The sequence below is a fragment of the Choloepus didactylus genome, chromosome 8 (genome assembly GCF_015220235.1).
Source record: "Choloepus didactylus isolate mChoDid1 chromosome 8, mChoDid1.pri, whole genome shotgun sequence".
NCBI classification, from domain to species: domain Eukaryota; kingdom Metazoa; phylum Chordata; class Mammalia; order Pilosa; family Megalonychidae; genus Choloepus; species Choloepus didactylus.
This window is the reverse complement of record NC_051314.1, coordinates 40,505,003-40,524,660: the sequence shown is the minus strand read 5'-3', so window position 1 is coordinate 40,524,660 and position 19,658 is coordinate 40,505,003. Positions and strand designations below refer to the sequence as shown.

General features: G+C 39.4%; 1 protein-coding gene across 2 annotated transcripts in view; it reads right to left on the bottom strand.

Annotated features, from left to right (window-relative positions):
* POC1B (POC1 centriolar protein B) overlaps window positions 1–19,658 on the bottom strand; it is a 106,264-nt gene that overhangs the window by 54,907 nt on the left and 31,699 nt on the right. For both annotated transcript variants that reach the window (XM_037845624.1, XM_037845623.1), the window contains exon 4: window positions 15,260–15,439. In XM_037845624.1, coding sequence (XP_037701552.1) covers window positions 15,260–15,439 — 180 coding nt within the window. The remainder of the gene's footprint in view (window positions 1–15,259; window positions 15,440–19,658) is intronic.

Below are 19,658 nucleotides of genomic sequence, written 5' to 3'. Positions count from 1 at the left end.
CCCTCCCTCTCTCTTGCTTGCTTTCTTCTATTTCTGTCATTTTTCCATGTTATCCATATGATTCAAGAGAGCCTTTCACTGTTCAACCTACGAACTCTGTGGTGAAGTTTTTCTGTAAGAAAAGGACTGGTGTATTGAGAATTAATTATCACAAATTAAAGAACCCAACTCCTCAAGTCAGTACTAATTCCAGACTTGGGGAGGTCAAAGAGTTCCAATGGACTGAATACAGGACAACTCATTTACAGAGTCCTTCATGTCCTTCATGAACAACCTACCATACATATACCCCATTAAGAAACAAATGAGAAAATTCTCAGGCATCTTAACTACTGCTTTTATGCTATTGCTTCCTTTAAAATCCTTTCTATCTATTAAAAAATAGATAGAAAAGGACCAAAAAGAAAATGAAAACATAATTTAGACTTTTAGGAAACTATAAATTGAATTTTTATTATTAATATTGTAGCAACAAAACCCAAAAGAGACAGATTTAGGTCAGACACTGCTTATATTTCAGTTTTATTTGTAGTTTCCTTCTACACCCAGATTGCTATACAAGTCATCAGTTAAGGGTGTGCTCTCTCTCTCTCCTTTTTAAAGGCTGATCTAAAAATAATTCTTCCTGACAGAAACTCTGAATCTGGCATTTAGGGATTCATCATATAAAAAAAGACCACAGACAAATGACTAAGTTCTGTTTTAAACAATAATCTTTAAACATTCAAGGAAAATAACTTTGCAAGGAAAAATCTTCTAGGCTGTGTAGTTTGCCCTGATTTTATAATACTTAATAATACTTTATTAATATTTCCCTCCAGAAAATATGTGAGAAAGATTAAAAAACAAAGGATGGTATAAAAATGCTCCATATAGATGAAACATTTTACATAGACTCTGGGAGAAAAATCTCCTGTGTCCCCTTGAAAATAGACTTTGCATAACAATTATAAACAACTAGTACACAGAATCAAATTGTATTTCTTAATAAGCTATCTTTTTTTTTCTTTTTTTATACATATTTATTGAGATATATTCACATACCATGCAGTCATGCAAAACGAAGTATACATTCAATTGTTTACAGTACCATTATATAGTTGTGCATTCATCACCAAAATTAATTTTTGACATTTTCATTACCACACACACACAAATAATAAGAATAAAAATTAAAGTGAAAAAGAACAATTAAAGTAAAAAGAACACTGGGTGTCTTTTTCTCCTTTTTTTTTTTTCTTCCCCCATTTTTCTACTCATCCATCCATAAACGAGACAAAGGGGAGTGTGGCTCTTATGGCTTTCCCAATCACATTGTCACCCCTCGTAAGCTACATTTTTATACAATCGTCTTCAAGATTCATGGCTTCTGGGTTGTAGTTTGATAGTTTCAGGTATTCATTGCTAGCTATTCCAATTCATTAGAACCTAAAAAGGGTTGTCTATATTGTGCGTAAGAGTGGCCACCAGAGTGACCTCTCGGCTCCTTTTGGAATCTCTCTGCCACTGAAGCTTATTTCATTTCCTTTCACATCCCCCTTTTGGTCAAGAAGATGTTCTCCATCCCACGATGCTGGGTCTAGATTTCTCTCCAGGAGTCATATTCCACATTGCCAGGGAGATTAACTCCCCTGGGTGTCTGATTCCACGTAGCGGGGAGGGCAGTGATTTCACCTTTCAAGTTGGCTTAGCTAGAGAGAGAGGGCCACATCTGAGCAACAAAGAGGCATTTAGGAGGAGGCTCTTAGGCACAATTATAGGGAGGCCTAGCCTCTCCTTTGCAGCAACAGTCTTCCCAAGGGCAAGTCCCATGGTAGAGGGCTCAGCCCATCAAACCACTAGTCCCCTATGTCTGTGAGCACATCAGCAACCATTGAGGTGGGGAAGCCCAATGCCCCTGCATTCTCCACCAGTCTATTTTATCTGAGATTAAAAAAATTTCAAACAAGCCATAACAAGGGAGTCCAACTACTCTACCCCAAGAAAATAACCCAGTATAGCAACATTTCTGTGAACTTGGCCCTACCACACCCACCAGAAATTAACAAACCATAGTCATTCCTGGGCATTCCCAGAACGTTAAACTCACCCACGATAGCTTATCTGTTCTTATTGGGTTATCATTCCCCCTTCACCAATTGCTCTCTATTGCTAGTTCCCCTACATTCTACACTATAAACCATTTATTTTAGGAGTGTGTTGTTTAACCTCTAGGTGTTTGTGAATTTTCTAAGTCTCTGATGGTTATTGACTTCTAATTGTATTTCATTGTGGTCAAAGAATGTACTTTGAATAATTTCAATTTTTTAAAATTTATTGAGGCTTGTTTTATGTCCCAGCATATGGTGTATTCTGGTGAAAGTTCTGTGGTCACTAGAGAAGAATGTGTATCCTGGTGATTTGGTATGTAATGTTCTAAATATGTCTGTTAAATCAAATTCATTTATCAGATTGTTTAGGTTTTCAATTTCCTTATTGGTCTTCTGTCTGGTTGATCTATCTATAGGAGAGAGTGATGTGTTGAAGTCTCCCACAATTATTGTGGAAACATCCATTGCTTCCTTTAGTTTTGCCAGTGTTTGTCTCATGTATTTTGTGGCACCATGATTGGGTGCATAAACATTTATGATTATTTCTTCTTGTTGAATTGCCCCTTTTATTAGTATGTAGTGTACTTCTTTGTCTCTCATAACATCCTTGCATTTACAGTCTATTTTATCTGAGATTAATATTGCTACTCCTGTTTTCTTATGGCTGTAGCTTGCATGAAATATTTTTTCCCATCCTTTCACTTTCAATTTCTTTGTGTCCCTGTGTCTAAGATGAGTCTCTTGTATGCAACATATTGATGGTTCATATTTTTTGATCCATTCTGCCAATATATATCTTTTAACTGGGGAGTTTAATCCATTTACATTCAGTGTTATTACTGTGAAGGCATTTCTTAAATCAGCCATCCTATCCTTTGGTTTATGTTTGTCAGATATATTTTTTCCCTCTCTCTCTTAATGTCCTTTAATGAACCAATATTGAATCTCTTTAGTACTGAACCTTTCTCCATAGCTCTCTCTCCTATCTTTGTTTCTCTGTCGGTAGGGCTCCCTTTAGTATCTGAAGTAGGGCAGGACTTTTATTAGCAAAATCTCTCAGGATTTTTTTGTCTGTGAAAAATTTAAGCTCTCCCTCAAATTTGAAGGAAAGCTTTGCTGGATAAAATATTCTTGGTTGGAAATTTTTCTCTCCCAGAATTTTAAATATGTCATGCCACTGCCTTCTCGCCTCCATGGTGGCCTCTGAGTAGTCACTACTTAGTCTTATGTTGTTTCCATTGTACGTGGTGAATTGCTTTTCTCTTGCTGCTTTCAGAACTTGCGCCTTCTCTTCAGTATTTGACGGTCTGATCAGAATATGTCTTGGAGTGGGTTTATTTGGATTTATTCTATTCGGAGTTTGCTGGGCATTTATGCTTTGTATATTTATATTGTGTAGAAGGTTTGGGAAGTTTTCCCCAGTGATTTCTTTGAATACTCTCTCTAGACCTTTACCCTTCTCTTCCCCTTCTGGGACATCAATTGAGTCTTATATTTGGACGTTTTATTTTATCTATCATATCCCTGAGGTCCATTTCGATTTTTTTCTCCATTTTTTCTTTTGTTTTTACATTTTCCATTCTGTGGCCCTTGAGGTCACTGATTTGTTGTTCAGTTTCCTCTAGTCTTGTACTATGAGTATCCAGAATCTTTTGAATTTGGTCAAGTTTTTTTATTTCCATAAGATCATCTTTTTTTTTAAATTTACTCTTGCAATTTCTTCTTTATGCTCTTCTAGGGTCTTCTTCATGTCCTTTATATCTTGTGCCATGCTCTTCTTCATGTTCTTTATATCCTGTGCCATGCTCTCATTGTTTTTCTTCAGTTCTTTGATTAATAGCTCCAAGTACTGTGTCTCCTCTGTTCTTCTGATTTGGGTGTTTGGCTTTGGGTTATCCATATTGTCTGGTTTTTCATATGCTTAAAAATTTTCTGTTGTTTTTGGCCTCTTGGCATTTACTTTATCTGATAGGGTTCTTTTAGGATATGTAGGATTATTCAAAGCCTAATCTTTAATTTTTCAGACCTACAGGTTGGTGGAGTACACTTTCTCTACCTAACCAGCAGATGGCGTCCGAGAGTCACATATTCTCCTCAAGTCAGTTCTCCCCAATTTTGTCTTTGTGGTGTGTGGGGGTCTGATTCTTGTGGGGTCCAACTGGTGTACCAAGTTTGGGTGTGTTGTTGGTGCTGTCTGCCCTGAATGTGGGGTGTGTGTCTGAGTGGTTAGGAAGGGAGGGCAGCTTTAATAATCAAACCTCCCAGTTGTTCCTGGAGATTTAAGGCTGTTGCAAGAATCTAAACCTTCATTTCAGTCTCGCCACAGATTGTCTCTGCCGCTGACCCTCAAGTCCTTGGTATTGGTGTATGGCCCCTGGGATTTCCTAGTGGGTCCCTCTTCCAAGCCGTGCCCTTCTAGGGCATCTGCTGAGGGAAGGTCGTGCTACCTCACAAGTGCGCGCTGTCCCTCAAGGGAAGTTCTGGGTCGCTGGGCCGTGTAGGTGCATTCCCAGCCTGCTGTAAGGATGGCTGTACAGGGTTCATTAATTTCCCCCTTTTAGCACAGCTCCACCTTCCCAGCTCTGGGACAATTAGCTGTGGGTGCGCGGAAGGCTCATGTCCACGCCTGATACTGTGGCGTGTGTGTGTTGCTGGAAACACTTCCTGTCACACTGGATTTTTTGGCGCAGCTCTGGGCTGTGGCTCCAGCACCGGGCAGGAGTGTTCCCAGCCCGCCAGGAAGATGGCTCCAAGGGGCATGGTTATTTTCCCCTTTTGGCTCACCTCTGCCTGCCTAGCTCTGAGACAATTAGCAGCCAGTGCGCGAAAGGCTATCTTCTGTGCCAGATATTGAGGCGTTCGCACAGCCCGTTCCTGCCACGTTTCACTGTGCGGTTCTCGCTGCTTGTATCTGTAGCCACTTTTGGGTTTTTTTTTAAAAAAGAACTAGTCCACCTCTAAACACCAACCCACAGTTTTCTCACACCACAGTGTGGCTGCCGGACATTCAGCCGGCTTACTCACTTGTTTCCAAACGCAGACTCCCGGTTTCACCAAGTGCATGGTCCCTGTGGATTTAGCAGACCTTGTCCAGCTGGTGCATCGCTGGAACTGGTGTTCTGGGTCACTTTCTGGCTTTTATCTGGTATTTTTCATGGAGGTGTTTTTTGCCCTGTCTCTCCCAGCCGCCATCTTAGGTTCTCCCAATAAGCTATCTTTTTAAAAATTACTTAATGTGAGTACTTTAAATAACATGAATATTTCTAAGAGATGAATTGATTCTAATATTTTGAGAAAGTTGTGATATTTAATATTTCACAAAATATTTAATAAAATGGAATGATCAGAGAATAACAAATTTTAAATACACTCACACTATGACAAACCTCACCATCACCATCATCATCAATATCTTTCCTACATTTATTGAGTACATACTACATCCTAGGAGTATTCATAGTACATTACCTTTAGCAACTCAATCCTCAAAATAATCCTACAAAACACGTGCTATTATTGGCCTCAATTTACAGATGAATAAACTGAAGCAGATAAAGGATCTGTAACTGCCAGAGTAACACAGTGATTAAGGACAAGAGTCCAGATTTGAACCAGGCAGTCTGGCTCCATTGCCAAATCTCAGAACCACTTCATTGTTAAGTCTCTGAGAAAAAGGAAAGTTTCTGCTATTGGCCAAATTATTTAGAGCAATATTGACACAGAAGGTTCTAAAGGGGAACAGAAATATGAGAAGGTGCTCTTAGGAGGCTCTGTGACCTGGTTCTGACAGGCTAAACGTTAGACTACCCTTTTAATAAACATAGGTGTGTGCTACCATAAGCTGTAAGTGAAAAACATGGCCCCTCTCCTTGAGGAGTCTATGGGGAATATATTCATTCATTCATTCATTCATTCATTCATTTAAGGATTTACTGAGTCCCTGCCAGTGCCAGTCACTGTCCTGGAATATAGTTGTGAATGAGACAGAAGATCTCTGCTTTCATGAAGCTTTCATTCAATGGAGGAGAAAACAGGGTGGGCAGACAAACAATATAATTTTAGATATTGATAAGAAAACAGCTTATAACATAAAGGTGCTAATTTGTTACCAGAAACCCCACAGATGTGAGAGGATCTTTAAGAAACTTATGACTAAGGAACCACAGGTATCTTGGCCAGTTAGAAATTATAGCATGGGAGAAATTCCCTGGCACTGAAGAAATGAAAGGGAACCGAACTGTAGATGGGGTGGGGAGTGGCAGGAGGTGGCTGGTGCCAGAGGGAGGCCAAGAAGGACAAAATGGAGGCTATTTTACAATTTAGTCCCTGCCTTTGCCTTTTTTTTTGCCTTTGGAGAAGCTGAAGATGAGAATGGAGGTTTGTTTCTTCTCCTTTTCCGTTTATTTTTAATTAGGTACATTGAAAACAGGTTAACGTTAATGAAAAAGGCTTCTCTATGCCTGGACTTTGAACAAGAAAGATTAGTCCTTTCTTTGTTAGGGCTCAAACAACATCTAATTGGGCTGTCAATTTTATGTTTATGTTAAGAGGATATAAATTTCTACTGAGGATATAAAATTTTTACTGAGATTTTGTTAATAGATTTCTAATTCTCTAATTCAGTAGTACCTCCTTTTAAATCTTCTGGAGGGTGTGGCCCCAAGAAGCCTATTACATCAGTCAGTAGTGACTAATGGATCAGCAGACATGGACTGTCTGTAAGCCATCTGAAAGGTTAACTGAACTATTATGGAATCCCTTAAATGTACTGGTATTTGTTTAAGAGAAAGAGGAAATTCTTGAACTTCCTTCTGGAAAAACTGGTTTGTATGTCCTTGAGAGTAGCCCAAGTTACACATCAGGAGGTCTTAACTTCGAATCTATGAAGTCCCTGAAAATGTATATAAAATTTTCTATCAATATGCACAGTCAGAGTGTTACTCATTTACTGGAGAACCAAAAGGGTGCATGAATCATGAACAGTTTTAAAATGTTTTCATAAGGGGTCCAAATTTTCCTTAAGCTATTTCTTACTACAGTTAACAAATATACTATTAAAAAAAACATTTTCTGTTTTCAGAGTTCTGGGACCAAACATTAAGTAGTCACTGTTCCATGTCTCTTAAACAAATCATTAGTAAAAGTACTCTGAAGCCAGCAACTGCTCAATAGGAGGAGAAAGCAGGAGAAAGCAGTGGTAATGACTGCCCAGTAAGTACTGAGTCCTGAGTTTTAGGGCCAATTCTGCAACTTCCCAGCTATGTAACTTTGTGAAACTCACAACCATGCTGGCTACCATTTTTTAATTTGTCTGAGAGTTTAGATTATATGCAGACCTAAAATTTTTATAGTCTTATTAAAAAAAAAATCTCCAAATTGGCAGTTTCAGAGTCTGCTTAGATAATAGGACTTGGTGTTTACATACTGAAGGTGAATTTCAAGGCAATAAGAAAACATTTAGGTTCTTAAAGTGTTGGTCAACATTAAAAGACAATCTGTTGATTGCAATAATAGGATCCATTCCTGTAACTGCTGGTAGACAAAAGCAAATGAAAAAGACATAAAAAAGATTAGGCCAGGAAACATGCAATTTTTTTTTTTAACTTCCTTTACCATCTATCTGCCCAGACTTCCCTCCTGGGATCATCTACATAAGTAAAACTACCTACTAGGAGTCTCCTCTTGGATATCCTGCAGGCACTTCCAACTCAACATGTCTAAATCTGAACTCAATCATCTTTCTCTCCAAACTGCTGCCCAATGCTCCCTTTCTCGGTAAATAGTTTCTTAAGTCAGAAACCTGGGAGATATTCTTGATTCCTCCTTCTCCTCCACTCTGCCACATTCCAACCCATTATCATCAGCCCAGTCTCCTCAAATCACAACTGAACATTCTGTCTTCTGTTCTCCACAAGAACAAAAGTAAGCTTTAAATCTTAAACCAAATTGGGATACTTTTTTGCTTAAAAGTGATGCAGCCACTGTAGAAAGCAATATGGCAGTTCCTTAGAATGTTATATATAGAATTACCATATGACCTGAAAATTCCACTTCTAGGCATATACTGAAAGAAAGTGAAAACAGGGTCTCAAACAGATACTTGTACACCAATGGTTATAGCAGCATTATTTGCAACAGCCAAAAGTTGGAAACAGCCCAAGTGTCCATCAACAAATGAACAGATAAAATGTGGTACATACATACAATGGAATATTATTTGGCCATAAGAAAGAATGAATTTATGATACATGCTACAACATTTAAGAACCGTAAAAACATTACGCTCAGTGAAATAAGCAAGGCACATAGGAACAAATATTATATATCACTTAAAAGACATAGCAAATGTGCAAAATTAGAAAGCAGATTAGAAGTTACTGACGGATGGTATGCTGGTTTGAAGCTCTTATGCACCCCAGAAAAGGCCATGTTCTTTTAATCCATTCTTGTGGGTGGGACTTTCAACTGAGATGTGATCCACCCAATTCAAGGTGAGTCTTAATCTTTTACAAGGATAAAAGACAGAAAAAAGCTGCGAGAGCTCAGAGAGAGAAACACCCAGAGAGCTTGGAGAGAAAAAGCCCCCGGAGCAAAGGTCAGAGCTACTGAAACCAGAAACTGAAAGCAACAAAACTCAGGAGAAAAGGACCAGCAGAAACCGGTCATGTGCCTTCCCACATGACAGGTGTCCCAGATGCCAGCAGCCTTTCTTCAGAGAAGGTATTGTCCTATTGATGCCTTAATTTGGACATTTTCATGGCCTAAGAACTGTAAATTTTAAGTTAATAAATCCCCATTGTAAAAGCCAACCCATTTCGGCAGCTTTAGCAAACTGAAACAGATGGGTTGGGGGAAGAGGGAGTGTTTGTGAAAAAAAAAATTTTTTAAAGACTATTCTTCAGGATAAATTTCCACTTGTGGAATCACTACAACAAAAACTCTAAATACATTTTGAAAATTGATTTCTAAATGGACTACACTAATTTATATTTTAAAAGCCTTGTCACATAGAAAACCAAAGCAAACAAGAAGACAATGGAATAACATCTTTAAAGGGCTAAAAGAAAAAATGCTACCATCCTAGAATTCTACATCCAAGTAAAAATATCCTTTAAAAAAGATAAAGAAAAAGTTGAGAGAATTCATCACCAGGAGATGTGTACTGTAAGAAATGGTAAGGGATGCTCTTTAGTCCAAAGGGAAATAACATCAGACCGAAATCTGGATCTATACACAGTAGTAAAGAGTGCTGGAAATGGTAAACACAGGGGTAAATATAAATGAATTTTTGTTTCTTACTTTAAAAGAAAATTGACTGTTTAGCATATTATGGGTCTTATATCATATATGGAAATAAAATTGCCAGGAGATGGGTAAATGGAAAATGTTGTTGTTAAGGTTCTAACATTAATAAAAAGGTATAAAATTAATTCAAAATTAGACCAACAAATTAAGGGTGCATATTATAATCTCAAGAGTTTACCACCAAACAAAAAATAAGACAAGGATTAAAGCTTCAAAGTCAAAAAAGGAAATAAAATTGAATATTCAGAAATATTCAATCTAAAAGGAAAGTAGGAAAAAGAAGCAACAAACGAATGCGACAAACAGAAAACAAAAAGTAAGACTGCAGATGACTTTAACCTAAACAATGTATTAGTTACATAGATTTAAATGGACTAAGTACTCCCATTAAAAGGCAGAGATTTTTCTGATCTAACTACTTGGAAATAAAGTTACCCTCTATAGTGGCATCCCAAGACTATCTGCAAATATGTGAAATTACTTTTGAAAAAAACCTAAAGACAACTCCAGTATAATCCATAGAACTGGAATGTGAGGGTAGTTAACAGCTTACATTAATTGACACATACATTAATTCATTTAATCATCACAACAACTCTATGAAGAAGGTACTAGCCTTATTCCCATTTTACTGGGGAGCAGACTAAGGCCCAGAGAGGTTCATGCTAGTGAACTTGTGCTTAATTACTAGCCTATCTGCTGAAGCTAATCAACTATACCTTGTCACCTGAAAGATACTGTGTCAACAGAGAAGCATCATCCAGCAACAACAAGAGGCAAAGAGCAAGAGCTGGTCAGCATGTCTCCAGCCTGGCCCAGGAGAGAGGATACTCAACTAGCAGAAATTCAGAATATTATTTTCCTAGCTTCCATTAGGAAGCATGACAGATTTCTGTTTTAGTTTCTTGGCTGCTAAATCCCAAATACCATGCAATGGGTTGGCTTAAACAATGTGAATCCACTGGCTCATGGGCTTGAGGCTCAGAAAAGCCCAAAATCAAGGCATCATCAAGACGATGCTTTCTCCCAGAAGACTGCGGCATTCTGAGGCTGGCTGCTGGCAATCCTTAGTCCTTGTCTTGGTTTTTCTGTCACATGGCAATACACATGGTAACCTCTCCTGGCTTCTCCTTTCTCTTCTGGGTTCTGCTGACTTCCAGCTTCTGGCTGCTCCCTTTGTCTGTCTTTCTCTCTGTGGCCTTCCCTATAGGAAGTATTAGGATTACATAAGAGGATTATGACCTATCCTGATTCATTTGGGCCACACTTTCAGTTAAGGTCCTACTTGCAATGGGGTCAATTATTTGTTGACAGTGTTCCTCAGCAGCTACAGGTTAAACAGCCCAAAGACAGCAGTCCCAAAGCAAAGGCCCGTGGTTCCAGCAAGAGTACTGAAGCTTACTGGAATTGGATCCACTAACTCCAATAGGAGGGAGACACTTCCTGATGGCTAAACCTGTCCTGAATGCCCATGCCTGGAACTGGGAACAGGGCCACTCCAACTCATAACATACAGTGGAAAAGTGGGGGAAGAACTGCTTCCTCACAGAAAACTTACATGCTGCTACCAGAAAAAGGGGGAGATGGATGCTAGATAAACACGTCACAGAGTTCCCTGTTGGTGGCTCCTCCTGGATTACTGAGATTTTCCCTAACTGATGGTGACTGGTTGGAGGAAGGGCAGTCTATGGAGTTACTCATTCCAAACGCAATGAAGTTCTCTCATCATCCCAACAGTCCAGTGAGAAAAACTTCATTACCCTCACTTTGCTCAAGGGTAACAATGTGATGCAGGTAGGCATGAGAATCTTGGACTATCTTGTGCCAGTGCTTTTAACTGCAAAGTTACACTGGTAGAATAGACTAATTAATTAATGAGACCTCAGAAATGATCATGTTCCTTCCCTATTCCAAGCCCTCCAGGGTCTTCGTACCACCTGTAGGACAGTCCAAAGTCTTTAGCACACAACAGAGATATGCCCAGGACCCTGTGCCTTCCCTGCCTCTCTCTACCTCATCAGACTTCACTTCCTATGTTCTGGCCACCAGTGAACAATTAACATTCCAGAGCACACCATGTTCTCTCAGCCTGCAGTGCTTTGCTCTTTCTGATTACTTCTTTGGAATGGTTTGCCCACTCCCTTCCCATCTAGCAAATAGGCAGCTACCTCCTTGCCCCTTCCCCTCCCTCAGTTCTGGGCCTGGAATGTCTTTGTTGACTTTCACTCACACAAGTCTAGCTCAATGTCCTCCTGATATACTCCCGTATCATCTTGTGTATCATTTTCCCACAGAACACAACATTTTAAAATTATGTAGTATCTATTGTTTTTCCACTGAACGGTAAGGATCTTGAGGCCAAGACTGAGTGTTTTATCTCTACCTAACTAGAACCTAGAACAGATATGTGGTACATAGCAGGGACTATGCTAATTAAAAGGAATATTTTGAAGACCAAAATTTGATGCAATTGGAGACTGTATTAGTTAGGGTTCTCTAGGAAAACAGAATCAACAAAAGATATCTATAAATATAAGATTTTATAAAAGTGTCTCACGCAACTTCGGGTATGCACGAGTCCAAATTCTGTAGGGCAGGCAGCAAACTGGCAACTCCAATGAAGATGTTCGATGAACTCCTCAGGAACAAATTGACAACTTTGATGAACTCCTCAGGAAATGCTTCGCTGGTTAGCCAAAGAAGTGAAGGTCCTCTGTCTGTCTCACTTAAAAGTCTTCAACTGATTGGATTTAATCCAGCTGACTGCATTCTTTCATTGTGGAAAACATGCCCTTCGTTGATGTAATCAGTCACAGCTGCAGCCAATTGACTAATGATCTAATAAACCAGCCTTCTGGTTTATTAACCAGTCACAAATGTCCTTGCAGCAAGGGTTCAGCCAGTGCTTGCTTGACCAGACACTTGGGTACCATCACCTGGCCAAGTTGACACATGAACCTAACCATCACTGAGATCTTTCCTAAGTTTTTCTGAAGTCTTGCATTACCTTTTTTCCCTTGATTTATCTTCTACATAGATGATTCAATACAAGATTATTAAACAAAGTACTACCTAGAATCTATGTCCAGAAAAAATTTTCTCTCACTTGAACAACTTGACAGTGTTCCTTCTTCTTATTGGAAAATGAAAACCATGCCAGACACCATCATTCTGTTAATGCCTGGACTGCAGGAAGTTCAGGCTATAAATGTTTTGTAAAACTTGCACTAACCAAGGTTACATGGTTCTAGAGATAATTGTCTCCTATTTCCTCCAATGACCTATATTACATATGTATTAGTATTATGATAATCCACCTTTAAATATTTATTAGAAGGAAGTAGAAGCAAATAGGTCACACTGGATAAATAATAGTTATTTTATTAGTCAGAGTGCAAATGAAGCATTCTGTCTTGCAAGTTAAAGCAATATTCAATGTTTTTGCTTTTTGCTGAATTCCCTGATGAAGGTAACAAAAACTAGTCTCTTTTTCAAACACATCCAGAGCTGGCACATAGTGGGAGCTAAATAATTCTTCCTGGTACTGGGCCCAGCCACTTGTACTTCTCTCTGTCATCTGGGACCTATCTTCTAGATGACAGACCTTCACCTCCTCTTCTTACTTACATCATTTCATTTTAAAAATGCAAGTTATTTGATTAACCTCTTAGGACCACCATACACGTTAGCTCAGTAGATGAGAAAAAATATATCAACTTAGGTTACACAGCATCTTTAAAAATGAGATGTCCAATGATGATGACAAGAATGATGGCTGAGATTTATACAGTGATCACTATATAGGAGGCACTATTCTAAGTACTTTACATATATTTATTCATTTGGATATCAAAATAGCCCTATGTGGCAGGTTACTATTGTCATCATCCTAATTTTACAGGCGAGGAAACTGGGGCACTGAGAAATTAGGTAACTTCTCCAAGGTTACCCAGCTGGTAAATGGCAGGGCTAGGATTTTAACCTCTGTATGTAGGTCCAGGGTCCATGTTCTGCTATATGTCATCTATAGAAATAATTCTGGGATGGCCAAAGCCAGAAAGTGACTGGGGCCTTTAGAAGAAAAAAAAAAGTATTGATTAAAAGTATGACCATCCATCTACTCTCTTTTTTATTCACCTAAGAATCATCACTATAGATTATAATCAACATTTCCTGAACAACAATGTCCCACTGATAAGAATGACAATGGTTAAGTGTGTGGGCTCTCAGGCAAGACAGACTGACTGACCCAGGCTCAATTCTCACACATCCTAGCTGGAGACACCTGGCTGCAGGGTTGCCATCTCTTCCCCCAGTGACCATGTCTGTGCCATATCCCTTTCTTGTGAGAATGTTCCCTTGCATCCCCACCCCAGGCATGTGGCTCACCAGGGTAACTGGTCTAAGCCAGGCACCTCACCACAACTGAAGCAACTGCAGTATCAGTATCTCACTGTTTAGAGAAGGTATGAGCCAAAGACCCGTGCTGGGCCGGAGTTACCCCTGGTACTTTTCTATTTGGAGCTGGGAAAGAGGAGCTTTTCCTCTTTGGCCACAAGGCTGTGAGGACAATCCTGGAATTGGCACTGACAGTACCCGTGTGTTTGAGAAAATGAAATTGACAGTGTAGGGAGCTCCAGTGACAAAACACAGAGAAAGATCTGACTTTTCCAGAACCTGGTTCTGATCTTCCCTTCCTTAACTGAAGATTATCAAATACATGGCCAATTAACCACTTTGAGGGAGGAAAAAGAATTTATTTGGGTTTCTCTCACTTTCAATTAAACGAGTCCTAACTTCAACTCTCTGAACTCAGTTTCCTCATCTGCAAAATGGGAAAAATAAAACAACAGCCCTTCCCTCACAGGGCAGATCGGATGATGAATTAAAATATGTATTTTAAGAACTTTAGCTCCATGTCTTATAAGAGGAAAGGCTCCATAGTTGTTAGCTGACAGTGTTAATAACACCTACGATAGCACTGGTCTACCAGCAGACTGCTGCCAAAGATTCTGGAGTCATTCTCGAGTCCTCGCTTTTTCTGTCTCATCCAACATGACACCAAGTACTGTTGGTTGTAACTTCAAACTATATTTAGAATCCAATCACTTCTTGCAGTCTCCATTGCCACTACCCTAGTTCAAGTTGGTACTACAACAGCCTCTTAACAAGGTCACCCTGCTTCTGCCCCCTCCTCCAAAGTCTGTTTTCCACACAGCAGCAAGAGTGCCACTCCTTGGATGAACACACTCCAGTGTCATCTCATCTCATTCAGGGTATACACCAGAGCCGTTCCTGACCTCACCTGTCTCCTTCTGGGCCTCTCCCACTCCTCCCCTGTGCTCTGCTCCACATGCTCCTCCTGGGTCTCTCTTAAACATGCTATCACACTCTCACCTCAGGGCTTTCACACTTGTTTCCTCTACCTGGGACACTCGTTTCCCAAATTTCTTCGAGCCTCAGTCTATCCCCCATTTTAGGTCTCTGCTCAAAGGCACTCTTTGTATGAGTGACCATTCTATGAGGCAATCCCTGAGTGCTCCAATTTAAAATCACATCCCCCTCTCCAAACCAGTTCTGTTATCCTCCAAAATACTACCATCTGACCTACTACATCTATTTTCCTAATTTTTATTGTCTGTCTCCCCTCTCTAGAATGTAAGCTCCATGAGGACGGGTTTTTGACTGTTTTGTACTATTGGTCTCCCATGATAAATATTTGCTGAATCAATGAATGAATGAACAAATGAATGAATTTATGAATGAATTTTCCCTCAATCTGCTTTTCTGGGCTTTGGAGGAAAACACGGACCATAGCAGAAAAAATTAAAAACCAGAATTCTTATGAAACTCTTTGGACTTACTTGGCACAGCGTACCCAGTGTGTGTGTCGGTACAAGGAATATAGGAAGCGCTGGCGATACATGTTCCATACTTTGATGGATTTGTCTTCAGAAGCTGTAGCTAGAAACTGGCCATCAGTCGAAAAGTCTACACTTCGAACAGGAGCAGTATGAGCTTTAAATTCAGAGGATTTCCCTTTCCTGGAAAGCAACAGTTTAATATTTATAACTCATCTGTTTCAATTACAATCAACATCTAATCAATATACAACTTTGAAATATATAAAATGGCTTAAACTTTGTAAAAAACTAGCAAAAGTGTTAAAAGTTGTGTTGTACTATACTACTCCTCAATACTGTACATGGCACCAGCAATAGAGCACAGTACAGCAAGGTTGTTATATAATCAGTTGTTACTGTAACAACTGATACATAACAAGAAGCCTGGTTGTAGTCATCCCGAAACACATTTGCTATTTTGGTTTTAAGTGGAAGCTAGGATAACAATATTCTGAGCGAATTTTTACCATGTATTTTAAGTTCCTGTTATTTCTTTAGAAATAGTAAGATATAGTTTGAAGAACTTACAACATAGAAAAGTTAAGACCAATTGAATCAGTAGCTCCCAATGCAGTGTTCTCGACTCAGGGTCACATGGACGTTGCGTGGATGGGTAGTCTGTCTGGGCTGGAAAGGAGGTGGTGTCCTATATGTCATTTGCCTCTATATAGAATGTTCCTAGGTGATCTGGCTTTCCAGTCCTACCTAGGTTTCCATTCCGAATAATGAGAACCAAGACTCCTGGTGTATATCTAAAGCCTCCCTCACTCCTAGACCCATGTTACCATCACAAGCAAATTAAAGGATAAATGGCAATAACATACTTCAATTCTCAACACCTTGAAATTTCAGCCACACCCCCCACCACCACCACCACCCACACACACACTTTGGCTGGGATGGGAAAAAAGGGGCTGGAAAAGAGATGGAGAAAATAATATGAGGCATTTGAGGAGAGGAAGCAGAAAGACTGCTAAGCTATTTTGGAATAGGCAGAGTGAGAGTCACAAGGTAAAATCTGGGAAGTGCAACTAATTTGCAAAAATCAAGACATTTTCACCTTGCACTCTATTTAGGACTTAGCAATTTTTTTCATTCAGAAACTCCTATTTATACTAGTGATACCTCACAGGAAAAATTGCCATAGATGCTTGGAAAGGTTTGGGCAATGGAATTTAGTCAGACACAATGCCTCTGTCCCAGATTTTCAAATGTTCCACTGACCTCCCACATAGCCACACCTTATCCTGTATTTGCTGTCGTGGCCGGTCACAGCACAATCCGCCAGTCTCCATGCCAGAAGTTTGGAGGGCACACTCAACAACACCCCACCCCTCCTCTCCTCACACATCCAAGACTTCAACAAATCATGTCGTTTCCACTTTTGAAATGTCTTTTTCAATCCCTCCTCTTCTTTCTCTCCCAGCTACACTTGCTTTAATGTAGATATACCCTCATCATCCTTCACCTAGAGTACTGCAAAAGCTTCTTACCTGGTCTCCCTGCTCTGATCTTTTACCCCCTCCAGTCACCTATGTGCTGTGTGTATTACCTTGCTAAGAGCATAACCCCAAACATGTAAATCCCAGCATAAACATGTCACTGGCTCCCACCACATAAAGCACAAAACCCAAGCTCTTTGGTGAGGCACCCTACCACTACCCTAAACTTTGTACTCTTAGAACAGTTACAGTGCTTCAAACAGACCTCTGCCTTTCTACTTTCTGCTTTCTCAGCCTTGATTATTTCCTCCACCCCCAACCCCTCTGACCAGCCCAATCAGGCTTAATCACTCCCTATCTGCTATATCTATTGAACCTACTACATTCTACAGTGATTTTTTTTTTTTTTAATTGGTCTATGTCTCTCCTATTAAGCAGTAAGGTTTCTCAGGACATGAATGGGATTTAGTCATCTCTATAAGCCAAATATCTAGCACAATGCCAGGCATGTAAAAAGAGCTTAATACATTTTGCTGAGTTCAGCACAGGAAAGGCAATATTTCACGTTTCTTAGATCCAATCTGGCTTACCTTTCCAGGGGCCTGAGAAGACAAAGGTGACTTTACTATAAATCTCCATTACCTGATATATGATATTACACTAGGAATAGCTGAAATATATATATATATATATATATATAAAATTAGAGAGATTGTGGGTTTAGAGAAAAATCATGCATAAAATACAGGATTCCCACAAACCATCTTATTATTAACCTATTAATAATAACCTATTATAACCTGTTAATAGTAACCTATTATTAACACCTTGCATAGCTGTGGTACATTTGCCACAACTGATGAAAGCACTTTTTTTCATTTTATTTTTATTGTGGAAAATAACATCTATCATAAAAGTGATAACTTTCAAAATACAATTTAACAAGAACAAGTTTTAACAAATGTTATGGGTTACAGTTCCACAGTTTCAGTTATTTCCTTATTGTGAAATATAACATACATACAGAGAGGTGCTAACTTTCAATGTACAATTTAATGAGTAGCTACAGAGCAAATTTAAAAAAATGTTGTGGGTTACAGTTCCACAATTTCAGTTATGAAAGCACATTTTTATAACTGTACTATTCACTATAGTCCATGGTTTAACTTAGGGTTCACTGTTTGTGTTGTGCAGTTCCATGGATTTTTTTAAAGTAATTTTGAAATCAATATTTAAAAAAATTTTATGAGGGAGCATTCAGTGAATAGTTCTTTGAGGTATCAAGGGAGATTTATATGAGTAGAAGTTAGGAGTATAGTTTGGCCTGAATTCAAGTATAAGACCTGGAGAAAACAAACAGAAAAGACTTGACATCTGTAATGACCAAGAAGCGAAGAGACAGTATCACCAAAATCTGCCCCTATCTTTAATTCTACATTCCACATTCCAGCAGGCTGACCTGCTTGCTTTCTTTCTAAAGGCTCTCCTTCCCTCACTGTGAGTTGGCCTAACCACTGAATCCTGTCCTAACAGGAAGTCTGGAAGAAATCACGAGAGGAGTGCCTTGTGTTTGTTGTGCTGGTGCTTAGCTGGTTTCTAGTTCCTCACCTTGCTTCGAGAGTTGTGGGCTCTCTTCCTCCACTTATTTACCTGCCTTTTGAGTCCAAATTCTCTTCACCTCCCACTAAGAGGAACTTACAGGCCAGACCTGCTTACATATTTGCTCCTACCTATCCTTTCTTACCCTTCCAGTCACCAGCTGTGGTGTTTGTGTGCAAATATGGCTGCCAACTATTCATTCCTCTCCTCAGGAGGAGGAATCTATCTGTTTTTCCACCTTTTGAATCTGGCTTGCCTCATGACTTACTTCGACCAACAGAATGTGGCAGATATGATGCTGTGTAGTTCCCTTAAAATTCCTAACAGCTTCTATGTTGAGTTTCCTGGAACCTAGCTGCCATGCGGTAAGCAAGTCCAGGTTATCCTGCTGGAAGGGAACACACAGAGTAGAAACAAGGTGCCCCAGCCAATAGAGAGGACCAAGGCCCCAGGCATGTGAGGCCTTGGACCTGTCCAATCCAGCTGCTAGCTTAATGAAGCCACATGAGTAATCTCAGCCAACACCAAATGAGGCAGAAGAACTATCTAGACAACCCACAAAATTGCGAGAAATAATAGTTACTTTTTTTTAAGCAACCAAGTTTTGGGGATTGCTATGCAGCAATAGATAATGGATATATCAGCTTCCTTCCCAATGTCAGGATCCATCATCACCCTGGTCCCACCATCTACCCTTGTGCAGTTTGTTCACTGAGATTTCCTTGAATTAGTACTAATGGTGGACTGAGTTTGTGTTGTACTGAAGATGGCAAAAATACTTGTTCCAGATTCCCAATGTTCAGGATTATGGAAAAACTTCTCCCTAGGACCCAAATCCAGTCTTCTCCTTTTCCTTTTTCAATTCCTCTCTCCACTGCTGTTCACATTATTATTATAACAAGTCACTATTCTTCAATAGTTTTTACTAGCATCAGGATAATATTCAGATTTCTTAGCATGGAATTTCCCTTGGATGGTGGCTAAAGCAAGTCCATCAGCAGAGGAATTTTACTTCAGAATGCTTGGGCCTGTTCAGTCACATACAAACAATCAAATCCTATCACAACAGTCGAAGAAATACTCAAATTCTTTTCTTCTGAAATATTTACATAGGAAATGATATGACATACAGGATTTGTTCTAAAAATGCTCCAGCAAAAAAAAAAGGGGGTGGTGGGGGGGGGTGGGTCGATGAAACAAAATTGGCAGAATATTGATAATTATTGAAGTTGTGTGATGGGCATATGTGGGGTGTCACTGTGCTCTTTGTTCTAATTTCATAATTCAAAATTATGAATTAAACATGAGGAAAACTTGTA